Source organism: Mercenaria mercenaria, unplaced genomic scaffold (genome assembly GCF_021730395.1).
Source record: "Mercenaria mercenaria strain notata unplaced genomic scaffold, MADL_Memer_1 contig_2095, whole genome shotgun sequence".
Lineage (NCBI taxonomy): Eukaryota > Metazoa > Mollusca > Bivalvia > Venerida > Veneridae > Mercenaria > Mercenaria mercenaria.
The window spans coordinates 18,639-40,067 of NW_026460131.1; the positions used below are offsets into that span (position 1 = coordinate 18,639).

The window sequence follows — 21,429 nt, forward strand, 5'->3', positions numbered from 1 at the left end:
GTGTTGTCTTTGTGTGTGTATGTGTGTGTTTGTGGTGTGCGCGTTTGCGTGATGTGGGTTTCGTTTTGGGGAGTGTTTGTGGTGTGCGCGTTTGCGTGCTGTGGGTTTCGTTTTGGGGAGGCTGCGTTTTTGGTTCGTGGCATTCCCTGTTTGATATTTGTCTTTTTTTTTTCTTTTTTTTTTGAAAATTGGCGATGTTCGGAAAGCAATACGAAGACCTTGATTATGGATGGTATCTAGGTATCTAACATTTGTTAGATAAGATTTTCTTGCTGAACCATAAACAAAACAACCTTAATCTAGCTTAGATCTAATATTAAAGCTCTATAAAGTATTTTATAAGTGGTATAGAAGAAAGCTTTGTTATCAAAGATAACCAAAAGAAATTTTGCTTCGTCAATAACGGGTATTTTTGTGCCATTTAGAAAAAGCTCAAGGTCACAGTGCTGTTTTCGTAACTGACAAAAGTGGACACACTGAGTTTTCGATTTAGAAAATTTAAAACCGTTTTTCATGGCCAAAGTTTGAACTGTATTCCAGCACTGCTGTAATTGGCGTTAAATTGTACGCAGATTTTTCGAACGATAACAAAATTTATCAAAAAAACCATCGAGATATAGTGAACAATCTGTACCTGGCAAGAAGCATTCTGCAATTTACACAGACGGTTCAACCGAAATAAGGAAAATCCTTTCATTCAAAATATTCTTCTCAGGGTTCTTGGACTATCTTAAAAATCAAAGCGCTGACAGCACAGAAAGGTTGAAACCCGCAAACCACTCCACTGTAACAGTTCAAGTTACTTTCATGAAACAGTATAACGTTCAAACATACTAGAAATTCTACTCTGACTAAAACCATCAAGTGTCTTGAAACACACTGACAAGTTGGGTAAGGCAACTCTACATCGGCTTAATAAAAATTTACAATAATGATACCAATGAGAAATGCAGTGACTGTTTCATTAAAGACACAAATATTTATAGAGAATATAGATAACAGAAATATTAGATATTCTAACACGACTCCGATTCATTTTCCTATTAAACAAAAAAGGCTGAAAACAGTGAATTATTATACAACAAATCACTGTTCTGACGTCACAATTATTACGTCATGACGTCAATGGCATATTGGCGCGCTGGAAAAGAAACCAATTGAAAACGGGCAAATATTTAATGAATGTCGTCAAGGATGTACTTAAAAATCCTTGGTAACGTGTTAGAATCGAAATAATGTATCTCAGTTAGTGATTTGCTCTTGAATAAATCATTGTTTGTCGTTCAGATGCGTATTATTATATCACTCGGGCTGCGCCCTCGTGATATAATTCCTTCGCACCTGAACTCCAAACAATGATTTATTCAACGGCAAATCACTGGATGAAATATATTATTTCTTAAGTAAATTGTCAACAATTAATTTTTCTGACGTCATAATTATTACGTCAGAGCGTTAGACGGCATAGCGGCGCGCTGGGAAAAAAATGAACACATATCAGACACATATTTAACGGACATCGTCAAGGACGTACATTATAATCCTCGATAACTTGTTAGAATAGAAATAATATATCTTAAACAGTGATTTGCTCATGAATAAAATCATTGTTTGTCGTTTAGATGCATATTATTATAGGCTGCGCACTCGCCGGCGATATAATTCCTTCGCATCTAAACCGCAGACAATGATTTTATTCACTGACAAATCACTGTTTGGGATATATTACTTTTTAATTCAAATTTAACAGTTAAAGGCACTGGCTTCCAGATCGTTAGACAACAACAAAAAAGAAAAAATTTTAGATATCTGAAAATAAATAAAATATTTCTTAAGAATGCTTTGAAACTTGGTTACTGACAGACTACATGTATATGTTACGGAAACAGATGAGAATAAATTGTTTTTTACTACTTTTTACGATGAAAATTGAGAAGCGTTTATAGCGCTCTACTCCATGTCTATTGTCAGTAAACAATCTTCTCAATGGAAACGACAGGCTTTCATCTCGTAATCGTTGATGTTCAGCGTATCATTCTCGCAACAAAAAGTCTTAATATTTCGGAAAGTTTTAATACTTCCTGCTCTGTTGATTTGCATCCCCCGTGAGTACATAATCGGTTCGAGCAACACTCCGTTTAATTTTACAAAATTTAATTGAAACAAATAGCATTACAATTATGTTATACTATCCTTATTTGCCACATAAAAGTTATCACTAGCCATGATTCCTGACAATGTGGTATTTGATGAATTGTAATTATTTCCAACATGGAGAGGCTTTTATATAAGTTTTAAATAACTTGTTTTCCAATTCATTAATTTCATGCAATTATTGTTGTATACCATGTATGTCAAGTTTGTTGAAATAAAGTTTAAACTAACGCTTTACTCGGAGTAAACTGTCTCGATTATAAATATCTATATTTAACACACATTAAACACTAAAGCCTCCATAGCTCTATTGGTAACGACAGCCGGAAAACGTCTTTATTGCCGCGGCGGTCCAGGTTTGATTCCCGACGCGGTTTCTTGATTTGACATTTTTAAAATAGTTTAGAAACAAAAACTCATATTCTGATGTTCATATTATGACAAAGAAACATACATTTTTTTGCTAAAATCTGGAGGTCAATGCCTTTAACAGTTTGAAAGATATAAACGTTACTTTACGCTAAAATTCTACAGAAAATGCTATTTTTAAACTGCCAGTGTGTCATAGTTTCTCTTTCAATTTTCTGAAGTTATACACCATAAGAAAGCTTGTGATCTGAGCTTGTCAAAGATTATAATTTGGTATATTTTCTTTTATCATTTGCATTAAAATGATTGTTAAACCTGACCGGGAACTTTTACATAGAAATTATGTAGAGAGATAAGTGGTCGGTATACTCGTAAATAATCAATAAAAGTAGTGCGGAACGGCGGATTATTCTGCGTTCAGTGAAAACTGACAGTATTGGATTTTTGCAGTACCAGAATACGGTTATAAGGCCTAACTAAACTAAAGGAACCAGCATGGGAGCCATCTGGTCTAGTCGCGTAATGGCTGCCAGGTATTTGAACACTAATTTTTCACTTGGCATGGCAACAGAGGTCTAAATTGAGGCTAGTTTTTGTTTAAATTTCATTTTGGATGTATTGTTGACATTTTGGTAGGAAAACTGGGACAGCAGGTTGTATTTGGTGAAGTCAAGCTCAATTTTAGTATGAGTAGTACTTCCAGGTCACAGCAGTGTGATTTTGATGTCAGTTTACAGTAAGTAAATGTGACCAGAGAAATCTCTCTTAGAAGATACATGACCCCTACTTTTCTCTTCATTTTATATCAGTTTTATCATAACTCTTTAAAATGAGTTAAGGATTTGTTCTCTGAAATGGGTCTAGCTATGTTTGGTAGCTCTTTGAAAAAGGTCAGTTTTATATGGAATATATTGGGAAAATTATTTAGGCTATTGTGACCTATAATAGGTTTCAACCGCGGTTTCAGCCTAAAAAGTCTATCATGTTTTGTTGGATTCCCAGTCATGTTGTTATTCATTGAAACGAGGATGCTGATACTGCATGTCTTATCTTTTGAATAAAGAAGATCAACCGAATGTGTACCATGTCAAACATCGCTTACTATTAAACGTATTTTAATCGACTGTATGAACATTACCCCACAACGCAGTACAGACTATGACGTTCAATCTTTGAAAGAGTTATTTGAAAAACGTTTCAGCTGGAAACATTTTATCGTTTTTAAAGCAGATAGAAATTGATGTAAAAATCTGACATTTTGTATTTTTATTCATATCTTTTGCAATATTATTATTTTTGCAGCTGATACTTTAACATGTGCGTAAATGTATGTACATTTTTACATGGATGATTTTAGATATGCTTTACATTTTTACATAAATGATTTTAGATATGCTTTACATTTTTACATAAATGGGTTAAGGTATGCTTTACAATTGGCGTTTTCAATATAACTTCATCCCGGCGATATATGACCATTTTGTGTCGATTCGTCGTAAAACTCAACTCATTTTCGAAATAAAAGTAATGACAAGACACTTTTGAAAAGTAGCTGGATATCTTCTACGTTATAGAACGTAAACAGTCAAAGTTTATATTTTTAAATATAGGACAAAATGTGAACCTGTCTTGAAAGTTTCTTCTACTTATCATGAACAATTTGGTATATTCTTTATGACAAACCAAGGTATATGTTGCGTAAAAAACTAAAACAAATGTTCTTACGAGGGATGGTTTCAAAGGGCTTTACAAGAGCCATAAGTACGGTTAACCTCCTCAATTGTATAGACTACTGGCTATGTTATCTATGTTTATACATTTATATATATTTTCAGACTGTATCATATTAGCCTAATTAGCATAGCAGCATCTCAACTACAGGTACGTGGCTCAATATCTCGTTTAGGCCGGTTTAATATTTGCAGAATATTTCTAAATTTTATATTTGGTAACAAAGCAGAAAAATTTACGGTATGCTTCTGTCCAGAAATTAAGAACAAATGGATTTAGTGGAACCTTTCGTGATACACAGAGCACAATTCCATGAAAAGCGGCGTATGGTCCACGGCTAAAATGCAGGGCTTTCTCTGGACGAAAAAGAAACTGGCAGAACTAAACTAATAAAATAAAAGAGATGGGATCTGAGGTATTGAGCCTGCACATCACAGAAACTGCCAAAAGACAAAGAGCGGACACCATCTCCAACTATAAACAAAGCTATGAAATGGGGTGGGGATATTTTGAAACCGCCCCTTTTAGGGTCGGATCTGCTAGGGCTAGAAATAATAACACAAGATTTGTTATTCAATTGTAAATATTATGTTACTTTGTGGAGAATCATCTCACGACATATACGCATTACAAAACGCACATCCGTCGTAATTTAATTGTTGTTACAATGTCCGATGATAAAAGATGCGTATATTAAGTTGGCTTTTTCTTATCATTATTTTCATAAACTACTTTTATGTTGTAGGATAATGGGACATTCCCTCTGTCGTAAAAAACCAAAGCATGATGATGGCGGTAAGCTGTTTAGATAGAAATAGTTGTTTTTGATAGTGTTTATACTGAATAGATTGTTAGATTCGAAAATTCCTTCAATTGTTCGTTAAGCCATCCCCCACCCACTTTTGTTTCGTCTGTGTCTATCTGTTTCTTTGAATGCGTGTATCCATTCGTGCACATTTACTCATGCTTTGGTGTTGGAGTTTTGAATCAAGTTCCCTTTTGTTGCGGACCTACTTTGCGATGCATTGATCTAAGGCTGGTAGGGGTGCGTCCGGAAAGTCTACCCTTAACTTTATTTAGTATAATGAATAAAATAACGTACGAGCAAGCAAAATGTTATATGATCAAGCGTGTATTGGGCACCTCATTTTTACATGTAAGCAATATACCAAGCACTTGTTTAGCAAATTGAAGATTGCTGCTGAAGAAACGCAACGCCGGATGTAACAGTTTGTAGTCTGTTAAAGGTAAACATTTATAATGTGTGAAATTTCTCTACAGGACATTTAAATGTGTTTGTAATTTGTGAACTGCTTAAAATGAATTGAATTTTGACACCTCAAGGGGCCTCCAAGGCCGAGTGCTTAAGGTCACTGATTTCAAATCACTTGCCTTTCACCGATGCAGGTTCCAGCTTCACTTGGGGCGTTAAATTCTTCAAGTGAGGAAGCCATCCACCTGGCTTGCGGAAGGTCGGTGGTTCTACCCAGGTGCTCGCTTGTGATGGAATAATGCACAGAGGGTGCACCTGGTGTCTTTCTCCACCAACAAATCTTGAAAGTTGCCATATGACATATATCTGTGTCTGTGCGACATTAAACCAAATAAAAAGATGACACCTCAAATGCATATTGAAACACATACTGAAAGAAATAATGAAATCTTACACGTACACGTACAAGTATGAATCGCAGTCCGTATAATATGTGTACATGTGTAAGATATAAAAAAATTGTCAGACACATTGATAACTTTACTAGTGCATGTAAAATTACCAAATTGGATTGTTCCCAGTTTCCGTAAGCTCGGCATTGTGAATATTCATTATTTTAATATTTCAATTTCTTCTTTTATACAGTGAATCTTAAACAATTTAGGGTGATCAGTGACAGCACAGATGAACGCGGTAGGTAATTTTATAATGCAATTTTGAAAGTGCAGGCAGATAATTTGTTGTGTTTTTTTTAATGTTTTAATCTTGCAATGCATTTGTAAGTATATCTTTGCTAAACTGTCATATTTACACAAAAGAAGTAAGACTCATACTAAAATAAGGTTGAAACAAACAAAAATATTGTTCGAAATTTTTCAATAATAATCAGACAATTAAACAAGTATTTACAAATTTATAAAGAAGAATGGGTATTCAATACATAAAGATGTAATCGAACTAATTGCAGTGTAGCATAAAACACAAAGTAGCATTTTATCAAACTTATTTTATTTAGCGAAGCATGTTACTATCTATGACAGATGGAATCTGGAGGGAACAAGAGAATTCATTGGTAAACTTAAACCTTATCTAAAGGAAGATAATATAATTCTTACTACTGAGAACACATATCAGCAGACTTTCGTGGCAAAGAAACAGCCGCCGCTACTCGTATTATGTTGGCATTATTCCAGGATTGAAACAGATATAAGATACTCTCTGGAATATATTGACAGTAAGTATTTACAAATGCCAACACCCGCCTGCTTAGATAAATAGGGAGACCACAGATCTACGGAAATATAGTTCGAGAGTTCGCTCTTTGGGCGGGGCGTGTGTTCTCCGTGACGATCGATTTGTTTAGTGTCCGATATCATTTGGCCTCTACCTCTGATTCATGTGAGAAGTTGATAGTTACTTGTGGAGAACAGGTTTGTACTAGTATAGAATCAAGGACCATCGGTTTGATTAACTGTCCGCCGTTACCTTACTGAAATACTATTGAAAAATGACGTTAAACCAGAAAAAAAGATCATTTAAATTAGGTATTGTACGTCTTTAACTGTATATTATGTCATGACGACTTTATTGTGATGTATGGGAAGTTGTTTTCTTTAACGTGGCTTCTTTCCTGTTAGACTTTTGCCGAAGAGCTCACGGTGAGGTATTGTGATCGTTCAACCGACCGTCCACACTTCTTCAAACGATATCTCGTCTGTAACCATTTGTTAGTAGTTGATGAAACTTTGGTTGATGTTCCGTGAGTAGTCTTCTTTCAAAATTGTTTAGTGTGGACTTTTCTCCACAACGCGTTCAATCTTTGCAGTTATTTGAAAAAATTTCAGTCGGAAATATTTTATCATTTTTAAAGCAGATAGGAATTTATCAAAAAATCTGAACATTTCATATATTATTCACATCTTTTGCAATATTAATATGTTTGCAGCTGCTATTTTAACACATACGTATATACATTTTTACATGATGACTTAAGAAACGCTTTACATTTTTACATAAATGATTTATGGTATGCTTTACAGTTGTGTTTTCAGTATAATTTCTTCTCGGCGATATATGACCATTTCGTGTCGATTCGCCGTAATTTATCAAAAAATCTAACATTTCACATTTTTATTTACATCTTTTGCAATATGGTCATGTTTGCAGCTGATACTTTAACACATGCTTATATACATTTTTACATAACTGATTTTGGATAGGCTTTACACTTTTACATGGGTGATTTTATATATGCTTTACTTTATGCAGTTTGCTTTACATTTTTGCAAGGATGTTTTTGGGTACGTTTTACATTTTTACATAAATGTTTATGCTTTACAGTTGGCGTTTGCAATATGGCTTCTTCTCGGCGATATATGACCATTTTGTGTCGATTCGCCGTAAAACCCAACTCACTCGCCGTAAAACCCATTTCACTCACACCAGCTACAAAATTGTTTAAACGGTTTCGCTTGGTTACACATAGGTGCCGCTAGAGCAACAATAATATTATTTATCTTTAAATGACATTTCCTCTAAACCTCTTGTCCGATTTCAGAATAATTCCACGTATTAAATGGTCCTTGTGTGACCATCTACCAAGATTGATCAAATTATTATGTGTCGGTTTGCCGTTAAACCCAACTCACTCACTCGCTCAAATTATTCCGATTCAATAAAATCTGTTAAAAATCCTTTGTAAGCGAAGAATGCAACGCAGACTCGGTTTGATTGAGTCTGTTTATTAGATGTTCATTAGAGGTAATGAAATATGCAACACCTCCCACGTCCCCTAGCACCTGCTTAAGTGGAACTTTATTACACATATGTTGAATGGCCTCCTAAGTCCCAAGATTCCAAAGGACCAGAAAATACAACAACACAAATCTAAGTACGGGGAGTCTTTATACACCCCCACACGGCACTTAAAGTTTGCTGTTGTGATAATCAATAAAATCTGTTAAAAGATCCTTTTGAAGCAAATAATGCGACCAAGAAGAATAATAGCAGACTTATGACCGCTAGTGGAACGATACCTATATATATATAATGCAAACTTTAAAAATCCTCTGGTTTGAAACTTCTTGCTTGATTTTGAAAACAATTCACACAGCTGGTTCTGTGTCCCCCTGTGAGTTACACGTATAGGTAGATGGTACGGTGGTAATCGTAGGTCATCCTCAGTTTACATCCGCATCTCAATTGACTCTAAAGTTAATAATTACACTGTAGCATTCTTGCAAGGTTCTCTCTCTCTCTAGTATGTTCAAAAGGTTCCATTTGGCCTTTGAGGTGCTGCTACAGCTAATATAGAAAAAAGCATGTAAGCATTTTTTCTAGTGAACCGTTTCACCATCAAACTAGGTATGTATCATCATTATATGGTACTCTCTTGAATTTGTTCAAATGGGTGCAGTTGGCCCCTATAAAGGGATACCGGAACTGAAAATAAAAACGTCTTTGTTTATTTTGCCTTTCAATCAGAAATATCCTACCCTTATTATGACGTTCAATCTTTGAAAGAGTTACTTGAAAACGTTTCAGTCGGAAATATTTTATCGTTTTTAAAGCAGATAGGAGTATATAAAAAAATCTAACATTTAATATTTTTATTTACATCTTGCAATATTATTATGATTGCAGCTGTTAATTTAACACATACGTATTTACATTTTTACATTAACTGATTTTAGATATAGTTTATATTTTTACATGGATGCTTTTAGATGTGTTTTACATTATTCATAGTGTTCTTTACATTTTGACATGGAGGTTTTTATTTTGTTTGTTTTGGGTTTAACGCCGTTTTTCAACGGTATTTCAGTCATGTAACGGCGGGCAGTTAACCTAACCAGTGTTCCTAAATTCTGTACCAGTACAAACCTGTTTTCCGCAAGTAACTGCCAACTTCCCCACATGAATCAGAGGTGGAGGACTAATGATTTCAGACACAATGTCGTTTATCAAATGGTCACGGAGAACATGCGGATCGAACTCGCGACCCCGCGATCCGTAGACCAACGCTCTTATTAACAAAACGCGATAACTGTGGCCTTTATTTACTAATACCGGATTAACCCATAACAATGAAATAGGGAATCAGGTGGGCACATTATATGACAAATATCTTATATCGCAAAACCAATGCAAGTTGCGGCGTGGTCTAGTGGTTAACACGTATGATTTGTAAGCTTACGGTGCTGGTTCGAATACAGGACGAACTACGTTTTTTTATTTTTCCAGCATGTTTTTACCTGGAGAAGGAATTCGTGTAAAACTATTTATATCATGATTTTCTCGTGCACTTATACTGAGTACTTATTGAAATTTTTCAGAGGATCTCTTATAAGAATAGACACTGAATCTATATACATTGCAATAATAATTAAACAAATACATAAATAAAAAAAATGAAAGAAAAAATACAAAAGACGATATAAACAAAAACCTACAAAATAGAATAAGTAAAAATCATTTAAAAAAAAGAAAGGCTCGAACCTACACCATACAAACATAAAAAGAATGGACGTCCGACACACTATCCACTAGACTACAAATCTGTTTCGGATTAAAGGATCGTATTTAGAGTTAAGAATACTACAATATACAAATAAATACCACTTATCGGATAACACACCTGCTTTACCTGTTTTTGGATTTTACCGAGTACCGTTAAAATGAAATTATCGCGATCCATTAATACCTACTGAGCTAAACGGGCGGGCTGGAGGTTTTTAGGTATGCTTTACATTTTTACACCAATGTTTGTACTCTACAGTTGGCGTTTGCAATATGACTCCTCGGCGATATATGACCATTATGTGTCGATCCGCCATAAAACCCAACTCACTCACTCACTCGCTCACTTTTTAAAGCAGACATGCTTTTACCACAAAATCTGAACATGATACATTTTTAGTCTTTTTTGATGTTATCATATTTGCAACTGATATTTTTAATTATATAAATATGAATGTTCTCAGAATGTTTATTTTTAAATTTACGTTTTCAATACAACTCTAGGCGATGTATGGCCTTTTTGTGTCGATTCGCCGTAAAATCTAACTCACTCACTTAAAGGGACGCTCGAGCTAAAAAATATAGATATCGAATTCGGAAGAGGATTGTATAATGATTCTACAGACCATACATGCTTCATGAATATATTCTTTACTCCAGGTACTAAATATAAACGTCTTATAGTAATTCTGCTGCACTGGAAGAAGGACGATATAGAAAGACATGCAGCATCTCAGGCGGCGGATTCATCATTAATGTTCATCGATGCCTTCGTTCAAAAAGACAAAGATAACATAAAGGTTGCTGCCAAAGAAATTAAGAAAGGTATTCGTGATAGAACAATATAACATTTTACAGGTTGGCAAACAATCATGTGATCTATAAATATTATGGGTACCATTATACCTAACAGCAACAAAGATTTTACTATCATTTTCGATCAAAATAATTATATTGATATCGGATTTGTTCGCCACAAACTGCCTCTAGTAGGACGGATTTAATATACAACAATTGGCGTTAGTGTACGAATCTCTTAAGTGTTACACGGACAATTCTGTTTTCTTATTTGAACTAGTCTGACGTTTATATGTACCTACAAGAGATGGTAATTGACAAGGTTGAAGATGTAGCTAATGTGACTATTACAGTGAGTCGACGTAAAAGAAAAAAGCGTATTGTTCTTTGGCTGCAAGAAATTAATAAATCATGTATAAATAATAAGAATGTTTCTAGCTATAGATCTCATAAAATAATCACCCTAGCAGATCCAGTGCTGCGAGACCTTTATTTATCAAAGTAATTTTTTTATTTTCTTACCAATCTTATGTTTATACATAAAAAGTATACCTTTGAATAAATGTTAAGATCAAGTAGTCTGTGAGATTTTTGCTTTGTATTATGTTGCGTTTTATGCTTCTTAAAATCCTTTTACACATTTTATTAACTATCACAGCATCAGTCTTCAAGTGACGTGTAGCGGCTGTATAAAAGTCTCCCCATGCTTTGGACTCGGTGTATTATACTACATTAGTGCTACTTAGCTTTTCATTCGGGAGAAATGATTTGAAAAACAAAATTATATATCAACTCAATCTTAATATTGTTCCGCAAGCGTCACGGATTTAATGTTTTAACACATCCTAGGTCTGTGCCACTCAAATGTCGGTAAGTCCTATCTAGAACCTGTGATCCGAACTAAACAATTAGTTAAAGAGAACCACTTAGTATAAACCACTTTTCTGGGGAACGTTTAGGCCATACCAAATTGATTAATAGTTCTTCGGAAAATTTTCAAAAAAAATAGGAGCGGGCGAGCGAAATTTTTATTTTATTTTTTTTTTTTCTCAATTTTGATTTTTTCAGAGGCGGGTAGATTTTACATGGAGCGAGCGGGCGTTTTTTTGTTGTTTTTTTTCCAGCTTGAACCCTTGAGGAGGCGGTTATGATTATATATAAAGTTAACATTTCTTTAGAAATAACACAGAAATCAAACATTTACAGTGTGGGTAACACAGTATATAGCTTTTCTATATGTTTTAAAGACTACATGAATGATTTTGCAAATAAATTCATGCCAAAACTCACTGAATCACTTTATTTTTTTATTTTGTAATTTTAATTACTAAGGAATGGGTGTCTTATTTTTAATTTTGATTTTTCTACATTAATCTGAAGACGTGCCTATTTAATGGCACAGGATGAGGAATATTTAAGACAAAACAGGCACATGATTGTGTGGAATAACATTTCTTCTGAAACACAGTTAGATGGCTTTGACACATAAGCAAATTTGTGCCCCTAGTGGAACTCCAACCCATAGAGGTGAGGGGAAGTAATAAACCACTTGACCAGTGAGACCAAACGGAGTTGGGCATACAGATGCTTCGACATTGCTCGAATCCCTTTGGAATAATTTCTTAACAGATCATGATCAGGCTAGCTTAAGCTTTTGTGGTAGAGATTCATTTCAGGCAAAAATAATAACAGACGGACAAAGAATGATCCCAATATGGCCACCCTTAAAAGTGTTGTTTGTTGTGCTTTGACTGAACTAGAAATTTAGAGTTGGGAAAGTCTGTTTTCTTCAGTTTCTTTCGTTCAATCAATTTACAGCCAATTTTAAATATATCCTGGCGTCATGTGTACAAACAGGCAAAACTGGGGTTACAAATTATTTTCATATCAACACTACTTATTTGAAAAGCTACACAATTTTTAAATTGACTAAATGCGTTTTGATAGAATATATGACTGCTGTACTAAAGAAGTTACGTTCAAAAAGATTTGGGCCGAGACAATGTGATAGGTCGGTCAGGATCTGTGAACAAATATTTTTTTAAGATAGTAGTTGGCCTCAGCTTTGGGCTCTAGATCTAACATGCTGAATTAAACAACTGATAACAAATGGTTTGAAAACTTTATATCTGAACAATATTTCCAAATATTTTTAACTGCATCCCCGTGCACGTCTTACAAGTCGGGCTTCGTTCTTTTCACTGTATTGAACAAAAGTAGAATGTGCCTATTTCATTACCTACCGGCACATCGAAGGCCATGTGTGGCACTAGCACAGACACTCCAGATTTAAAACAAATGATGAACAACACCATAATTCCTGACTTTTTGAGTTTGGATCATAAGCTACATGTATTACGGACGCATGAAATCCGATCAATATCACTTTGACGCATTAAAACAGCGATAAAACCTGTTTTGCCGTTATTATTCCGGACCGCGTAATCGAAAAAAAAATCAAAAAAAATCGGAGATTTTTATGTACGTGCGGGCGGGTAATTTTTATTTTTTTTTCTCGGGAATGAAATTATTGATGCGGTAGTTCCGACGAACGACATATCAATTTGGCATGGCCTTACCGCTAACGTTAACACTTTAAAGTGCCAGGTGTTTCGATCTGAACTAATACTTCAATAAATACTTTCAAATTATTTTTCTAGATATGCTCTCTACAACTGCTGTCTTCAGTCTGAACTCTGAATCGCGCCAATGTGTTTTATATGAGAATTCACAAACATGTCACTTGCGATATTTCGAGCCGTATTATTTAAACAAAATTTATTGATTTTTCTTTCAAAATTTTAGTGACTATTTTGAGACAAATTTATTGACCCCAAAGTACTTACTTTTCAAAAAATACTTAAAACGAAAGGACAAACTTCATCATAGATGGATAAGTTACGCCATAAAAATATCCAGCCTCTAGCTCAAAGATCAAAGTCACACCTGGAAATCAAAGGTCATTAGGACTATTCCTGTCCAGTCCCTTACTCGCTCGTCCATGAAGGGATTTTAATATTACTTAGCACAAAATTTACTTAATGTTCCCCATAATGAGACGACTTGTCATAGGCAATATCTAGACCTCTAGTTGAAAGGTCAGGGTCACACTTGAAGATCAAAAGTCAACAATGAGCTTTTTTACTGTCCAGACAGTAAAAAATATATATATTAGCTTATTTCTCACATGGGCCCAATTAGAAATATTTGTTGGTGTAATTTCTTACATTTTCGCTACCAGTTTAAAAATGAAAAATGTTATTCAAAGATAGATGTTATAAGTAGTCAACAGCTGTAATTTTTTACATTTGTAGTATTTTATCAAAACGTGTGTTTACGTATATAGTACAATATTGGATATACATCATTGACAGATATCTGGTTTTTTTATGTTATACCAAAATTGAAGTAGTTAGTCGCCTTCCAACAAGCGACTTCGTATTAAATGACAATATTCACTTGTTGTTGTTGGTGGTTTTTTTTTTTTTTTGGTTTTTTTTTTATGGGGGGGGTCGGATAGTAATAACAGGCCTGTGACAACTGTTTATCTATGAATCTAGCCTTTTTACTAGTTCAAAACGTTCGTGAAGAGACAGTGAGCAAGTCATTCTGTCTGAATTGCTGCTTAAGTTGAATAAACACAGCCTCTGAATAGGGCAAACCATACCATGTTTAAGGGGACGCATACTTTGAAATTAGAAAAAAGTGGGTGGGGTATTATAAAATTTACCTGCAAAAAAGTACAAGGTTTTGGTAAATGAAATGAATACTGTTTCAACTGTTATAAGTACACAAAGGATTGCTCACTAAAATAAAAATGAGAAAAACTGAAACAAGAAAGTTATTGTTGAATTACATAAGACTTCTTGTGTACATTCAAAGTCAACAATTAAGACTTTTTGGTGCGAAAATAATAGTGCTTCACTTTGTCCAAACATTTATCAATGTCCTACAGATTCTAATTTAAAGAAAGAATGTGAAATAAGTTCACTGTCTTGCTTTTCATTTGGCATATGTGAGCTAAAACACATTATTTAGTTTGTTTACAAAGTAGTGCATAAGAAAAGATACGGTGGTCAAGGAATGCCACATTACAAAACTAAAAGAGTATATTCCCCTTAATACATTAAACATTTATCATTACAGAAGTCTAGTGGCTTACAATAAAGGCCTAGAAATGTTGCCATTATTAATTTTTAACTTGGTATTCATGAACTGCAATGCACTTAAATATCAAAACACATTCAACAAACTTTTGAAAATGTACTGTCTTAAAAATCCCTAAAATAAGGTATGAAATTTGGTTGAGAGGTCCAATCAATGTGTATATGTGCAAAAGCAACATTCTAATCTTGTTCACAAAAGTTACTAATACACAGCAGGAATGTCAATGATCAAAACTGGACGAATATACAGTTATCCTCATTTTAATGTCATTTATAATTTGTCCTTGAATTCTCCACCATACTTTTCATAACTCTGTTTGCACGAGTTGCACGAGAATGCTGTCATTCACGTAAAAAAATGGGGTCAAATAAATTGTAAATGCAATATCATGTAAACGTAGTTAATGGATTATGCAGTTCAAGATAAACTTTATCTCATAACGTAACGAACATGTATAATGTTGTAACAACAACTTTACTTACACTGATTTAAGTAGCAGTCGGTTTATAAGTGACTTTATTGATTCATTTTGTGTTTTGTTATTGTTGTCAAAAGTATAACGGAAGTGCCTCACAACTGAAGCGGAAACCAGTTTGATGCGCAAAGTAGTCCACTGTAGGTAATATTTTTTGACAAATGTCCACAGAAATTAATAATTTTCTAATATTAAAGACGAATATCTGAATAGGATTCATTATTTGATAAGAAATTATAATCATCGACATGTTTTTTTTAAAAATCGTACACGTGCTGACACCTAAGTTGTCTCCCGTTGTTTATTAGAGTTACCTTTCGTCCGGCGCAGTAATACATTTGCAGTGAATCGCCGAGAAGTCGTGGGAAAATTAAAAACCATGTAAACAAACTAAAATTAACCACCTTTTCAAGATGAATTTCAAGTGATCGACATTATGCATTTAACCCGCCTGACCTGTGTAGCATCTTAGATATCTGTTCTAAGGTATTCATTGTGTAGAATGTCATGTTATGCCCTTGCAATGCTAATCCCACACTGATTTTTTTGTTTACATTTTTTATCAATGAGAAATATGGCGTCCATCCCGAGATGAACTGACGTGGCGTTAAATTTTTACATGTTTAAGCAAACCTGGTGTGTTAGAAAGAAAATCTCATCCCTTCAACATTATTTGGAACACTGTTATTGTAAAAAACCTGTTTTTTCCTTATACAAAAGCTTAATATTTTGTGTTGAATGTACTTTCACAAACACCTCTGTTTTCCTATTACATTCATAGTACCACATCCTTATCCACAAAATACTGAATATTACAGGTGTCCATCAGTATTATATCAGTTTAGGAATATGTTTTTTATTTTCCCACCATGGATTTCTTGAATATGCACCCCTTCCGCATTGCTGTATGAACTGTGAATGTAGCAATATGCGTCCCCTTAATGCAGGTATTGCATCATCTTTTTGTAATTTTTTGAGTTATTGAGATAAATGTCAGATTTAACGCACAAAATACCTCTCATGTTTTTTCTGTATTTTATAACTTTAATTTCCATGTAAATTTTATTGAATTCGGTTCAGTAATAAGAAAGTTGATATTTTTCAAACTTCAGTGCTTTATGTTTTTATCCCTAAAAACCACTATAACGGGCCTTAAATTGTCAAATTCATATGCGCGTACTCGAATTTCCCGGCTATATCGTGATTCCCTTGGAAATCGAGATAGTCAAATTTCACGCCTATGTAGTGAGTCCCATGAAATCAAATATTTGACGGCACATAAACCTACAAATAGACTGGACCAGATATCTCTGGTGCACACAGTTTTCGACAGTTAGACGAAATTATGTCATCTTGATCTTTCTTTGTAGAAATTTTGCTCGAACGAGGTAAGAAATTTACTTGTTAGATTTTTGTATAATTTTTGAATTACGATTTTTATTTAGTAAATTTTTGTTCGTTCTACAGAATTTTGTAAACGTTTACTTTTCGGTAAGAGATTAGCTAGTTTCAGTATGTCAGGTTAAGGTTTAGCAGTATATCACAAAACAACAGATTTTTTTAGTAAATGAACTGCATCTTGACACACAATTTATCTGTCCAATACATGTTTTATTGTTCTGTCCCATAGAGTTGGATACTTAAAATATTCTAAATGAGTTGTCCCCCTTTAAATAAGAATGCCATTTGTAAAGAAATAAATGTAAACAATTGTCAAAACGATGTTGCAAATGTATCAAAACGAAGACATGTAACAGCTTTTAAAAAATGGTGAGTTTTTAAAGTCGCTGAACTGTCCAGAAGTGTGGCCCCTTCATGCAGTCCCATTCCGGAATTCAATACATATATCAGTAAATTGACAATGGTTTTGTAGAATAATATACATGTTTTATACGCTGTTAAAGTTTCATGTAAAACAATGCTTTCTTTCTATGATTTGATGACGTTCGAACTTTTTTCTCCGAAACATGGACCTATGCCTTAATTTATTAAGTTTTTTCTGACTTTTGTAATTTATTTCGAAATAGGAATCTAAAATGTTCCGGCTGTATAAACTGTAAGATTTATATTTGAAGTTGTGTAATATAGTAATTAGAAGATTATCTTTGTTATAAATCGTATATATCAATATTTTCCTTGCAAATTATGGAATGCCGGTACTCCATTGCATTGTAATGTATAAATGTATGTAGCATGTAATTGTAAGTTGTAATTATTGTGTGCCACAGTCTATTGTATAGATATAGCTTATCTATACAATGTCCGTTTTGTTGTATGGTAGTTGATATTACATTCATACCAACTATTGTATAACGTTTAATTTGCATTGCATTTTGTTAATTTTGGTTGTAAATAATAGCTGCAGTTTATCATTTCCTTATCTATAATTTTCATCGTAATCTTTTCATATCTTTTCCATACTTTAACTTTAGACTTGTAAGTGATTAATTTGAGAAATAATGGAAGTAATAAGTGACGCATTGTAATCACGTGACGGATGAACTTAGTAGCACTCATATTTCGTAGCACGTATGTTTTATGAGGGCCTAGGGAGGTATGGTGTACCCAAAGGAGCAGTTTATTTGTTTTTGCTATGATGCTTACCATATATATATATTTTAGCTTCTTCCTCCAGACCACATTTTACCTGGTGATGATGTCACGAACCGGAAGTACTCTACCCGGGGTTGGCTGTATTTTACTCGCCTTGATGTGATTTTCCCAGCGCAGAGATCTTTCGTCCCATGGTCGTGCCTTAATCACAAACGCCGATTTTTGTAGTCAGCTGAGACAGCTCAGGGATACAAACACATACCAACATGGGGAGCCAAAAAGGAGTCGTTTTCGTGGTTAAACGGGACTTTATTTCAAGATATGTTTTTAGTGCTGCTTTAAGTTTGAAGTAAAACGAAACACCTGTGACCCGTAACGCTAGAAATGAACTGTAATTTATAGGAATGTACATCTTCTAGAAAACAGATACTGAGCTCAGATTTGTTTTTGTTTTCTGTTCTTTCTTTCCTTCTAATTAGTTTTTTTCTTCATACATTGTAAATAATCATTTTCTGTAAATAAACTTGTAAATATTGCAATGAGTTGTTCCGATAGTAGTTGCTGTCCCCGGTTCGTCCATCCTGTCACATGTTTTAGCTCCGTATCTCCTTAAAGCTACTTTCCATAGGATCGCAAGCAATCTTATCATTTGTCTATATTTTCTTTATGGTTTCAGACTATGCAAATAGCAATTATATTATCTAAATTCCATTTTGTTACTTTGTAATCGCTTATTTTCCTCGGGGTACCGAAACCTATTTTTAGAATGTGAATTGAAAGTAGACTATGATAATCAAAAGAGCGCACATTTAGCTGGCAAACAGTAACAAAATGGCTGCCCTAGCGCACAGTAAGGCTTCTGGGTAAAGAAATTCGGTACTTAACGGCGAATATTCTAATAGACGGTCTTATATGCAATGTAAATGTTCGTTGGGGGTATATTCAACAGCTTAAAGACAAACTGTCAGGGAATGTGACACAATTTATTATACATGAATTTAAACGTGATGTTAATTTCTTTTAAATGCATGTATGGCAACGCGCATACTTTGAGAATGAATAGGGTGTATTAATCAATGTCAGGGGAGAAACGCCGTTAGTGAACATTATGAAGAGCAAACAATTACTATGCCAGGGAATATGACACCACTTATTGTACACCATTTTAAAGGTATTCATATTGTCTTTCAAATGCTTGAACATGGAATGTTCTATCTTGGGGAAAGTACTTCTAACGGCATTCTCATAGAAGACATAAGGTAGAAGATTGAATGTACTACCTAAATCATACCAGAGATAAAAACCTGGGCCAAAATAAATTTGAAAGACAGTAAAAATCTTTAAATATCTGTAAAATGATGTATGATGAATTGTATTATATATTCCACGAAAAGGAACCTGTGCCGCACATTTTTAAGCTCCGTCGACCAATACAAGTTAGTGTTTGCAAACGGTGTTACTGCTGTTTCTGTTACAGTTGGCCAAAAAGTGGTTATCTTATAACTGTTAAGTGTCGTCGACGACACTTAGTAGTTTACCATTGAAATCTTTGAAAGTACGCCGAATTTAACAGTTATCAATGTTTCACTATTGAAACCAGAATTTTTAGACCACGTACAAGTAGAATTATTTTTTTCTATAACGAAATTTAATTAGAGTGTGGAAAGCAGCTTTAACCCCTTGAAGGATTTTCATGCAGCGGGTCAATAATATCTTCGATACAATGTGTAGAACTCATGAATCAGCCATATTGGCTCATGGTCAAGGTCACAACTCAAGGTCAAAAGTGAGCCTTTCATTTCGTGTCCGCTCTGTATCTCCTAAATCTCCTTAACCCTTTGAAAGATTTTTTAATTCATTGATGCAGTCATACATGAACTATAAAATATACTTAACAACGTCAATGCTTCTGTCCAGTACCATCAACCATTTCACTATCCATAACAGCGGCGGGAATATAGCTGTCTTTCAGACTGCCTTGTCTCCTCTGAAATTATTGGTCAAAATGACACAAAACTTAGTAGCATCAGTAACATTACGGCATGTGCCTCTATCAGTTTTGTTCAAATATTTCAGGTACAAATAGAAAAATAAGGACTTTTTCTCATGAACTGCTCGATGGATCTTCCTCAAACTTTGTAGCATTATTATAAGGTATTTCTTTGAAATTTTCTTAACTGAGACACTTGGCCCATTTTAGCGGACACTAAAGCTAAAACTAGAAACATCTTTAAACGACTTCTCATGAACCGCTGGATTGATTTTCGTCAAACTTCAGCATCATTGTAAGGTTTTATGCTGAATTTGTTCATTCGGGGTCACTAAAGCTAAAAATAGAAATGCCTTTTAACGACTAACTCTCATGAACGACTGGACTGATATTCATTAAACCTGGTATGTAGTATCATTAAAAGATCCTCTCCGATTTGTGCTCAGGGTGAGCTATTGTGATCGCTCACCGTCCGGTGTCCTTCCGTCCGGCGTCTATCTACACTTTCATTTAAACCACCAGGCCAATTTTTATGAAACCTTACAGGGATGTTCCTTGGATTGTCCTCTTTAACAATTGTTCAAAGAATTGAATTCCATACAGATTTGGTTGCCATGGCAACCGAAAGGAAAACCTTAAAATATCTTCTTGTCCAAAACCACAGGTCCTATGGCTTTGATATTTGGTGTGTAGTAGCCTGGGACGCCGTTGATAATATTTGTGCTTTGTCAGAAGAAATCATACCTAATATTTTTGCATTAAAGATGCCACTTAATTTGCGCTAATTAGTGTTAATTGGCATTCATCGAGTTTCTGATATTATCAACGCCTGGGGAAATCTGAAGGAGTTTCCATGTCACTACTGATTATCGATTTTCTATAATTAGCCTAATTAACATGTGATCATATTTGCGCTTGTTTGAAACGAGGTAACGATGCCGAGATTCGACAATTTTCGTAGATTACTAGGTCTGCATTAATATAACATCTTAACAGCTATGACGCACATTTACGTTTAAACTTACATACTTTAAAGTTGTTACAACTTGCTGGAAAAGCTATGGGAGGTACAAATTGGAATTTTTCTGTAGCCCGGAAATGTTCGGAAACCTTCGGAAGTACACGATTCCGATCTGTCTTTTCCGTGAGAATTCCATTTCTATTTTTAGCCATGGATTATTGCTTTCAGAAGTTATCGTTCTTTATTAAACACCCGCATATTTCGGGTGTAATGTAGGTGGCGCTGCGATCGGAAAACAGGTTTCCCCAGGCTGTCAATTTGCAGGTAAATAAAAGGTTAGAAATTGTCAGACTGGATTCCCAGGCTAGGTGTGCATCAAGTGGTGGTTCTCTACCAAGGTTGTTCAAATTATCCCTCTAGGGTCAAGTATGGCCCCGCCCTGAGAGTCACATGGTTCATATAGACTTATATAGGGAAAACTTTGAAAATCTTCTTGTTCA

At 34.5% G+C, this 21,429-nt stretch overlaps 1 protein-coding gene across 1 annotated transcript; it reads left to right on the forward strand.

Annotated features, from left to right (window-relative positions):
- Positions 1-4,351: 4,351 nt before the first annotated feature.
- Positions 4,352-11,334, forward strand: LOC128552162 (uncharacterized). Its single transcript, XM_053533183.1, has 5 exons — positions 4,352-4,404; positions 5,000-5,049; positions 6,113-6,160; positions 6,483-6,701; positions 10,646-11,334. Exons 2-5 carry the CDS (start codon positions 5,004-5,006, stop codon positions 10,831-10,833), a joined length of 501 nt encoding a protein of 166 aa, XP_053389158.1. The 5' UTR covers positions 4,352-4,404; positions 5,000-5,003; the 3' UTR covers positions 10,834-11,334.
- The last annotated feature ends 10,095 nt before the right edge of the window (positions 11,335-21,429 follow it).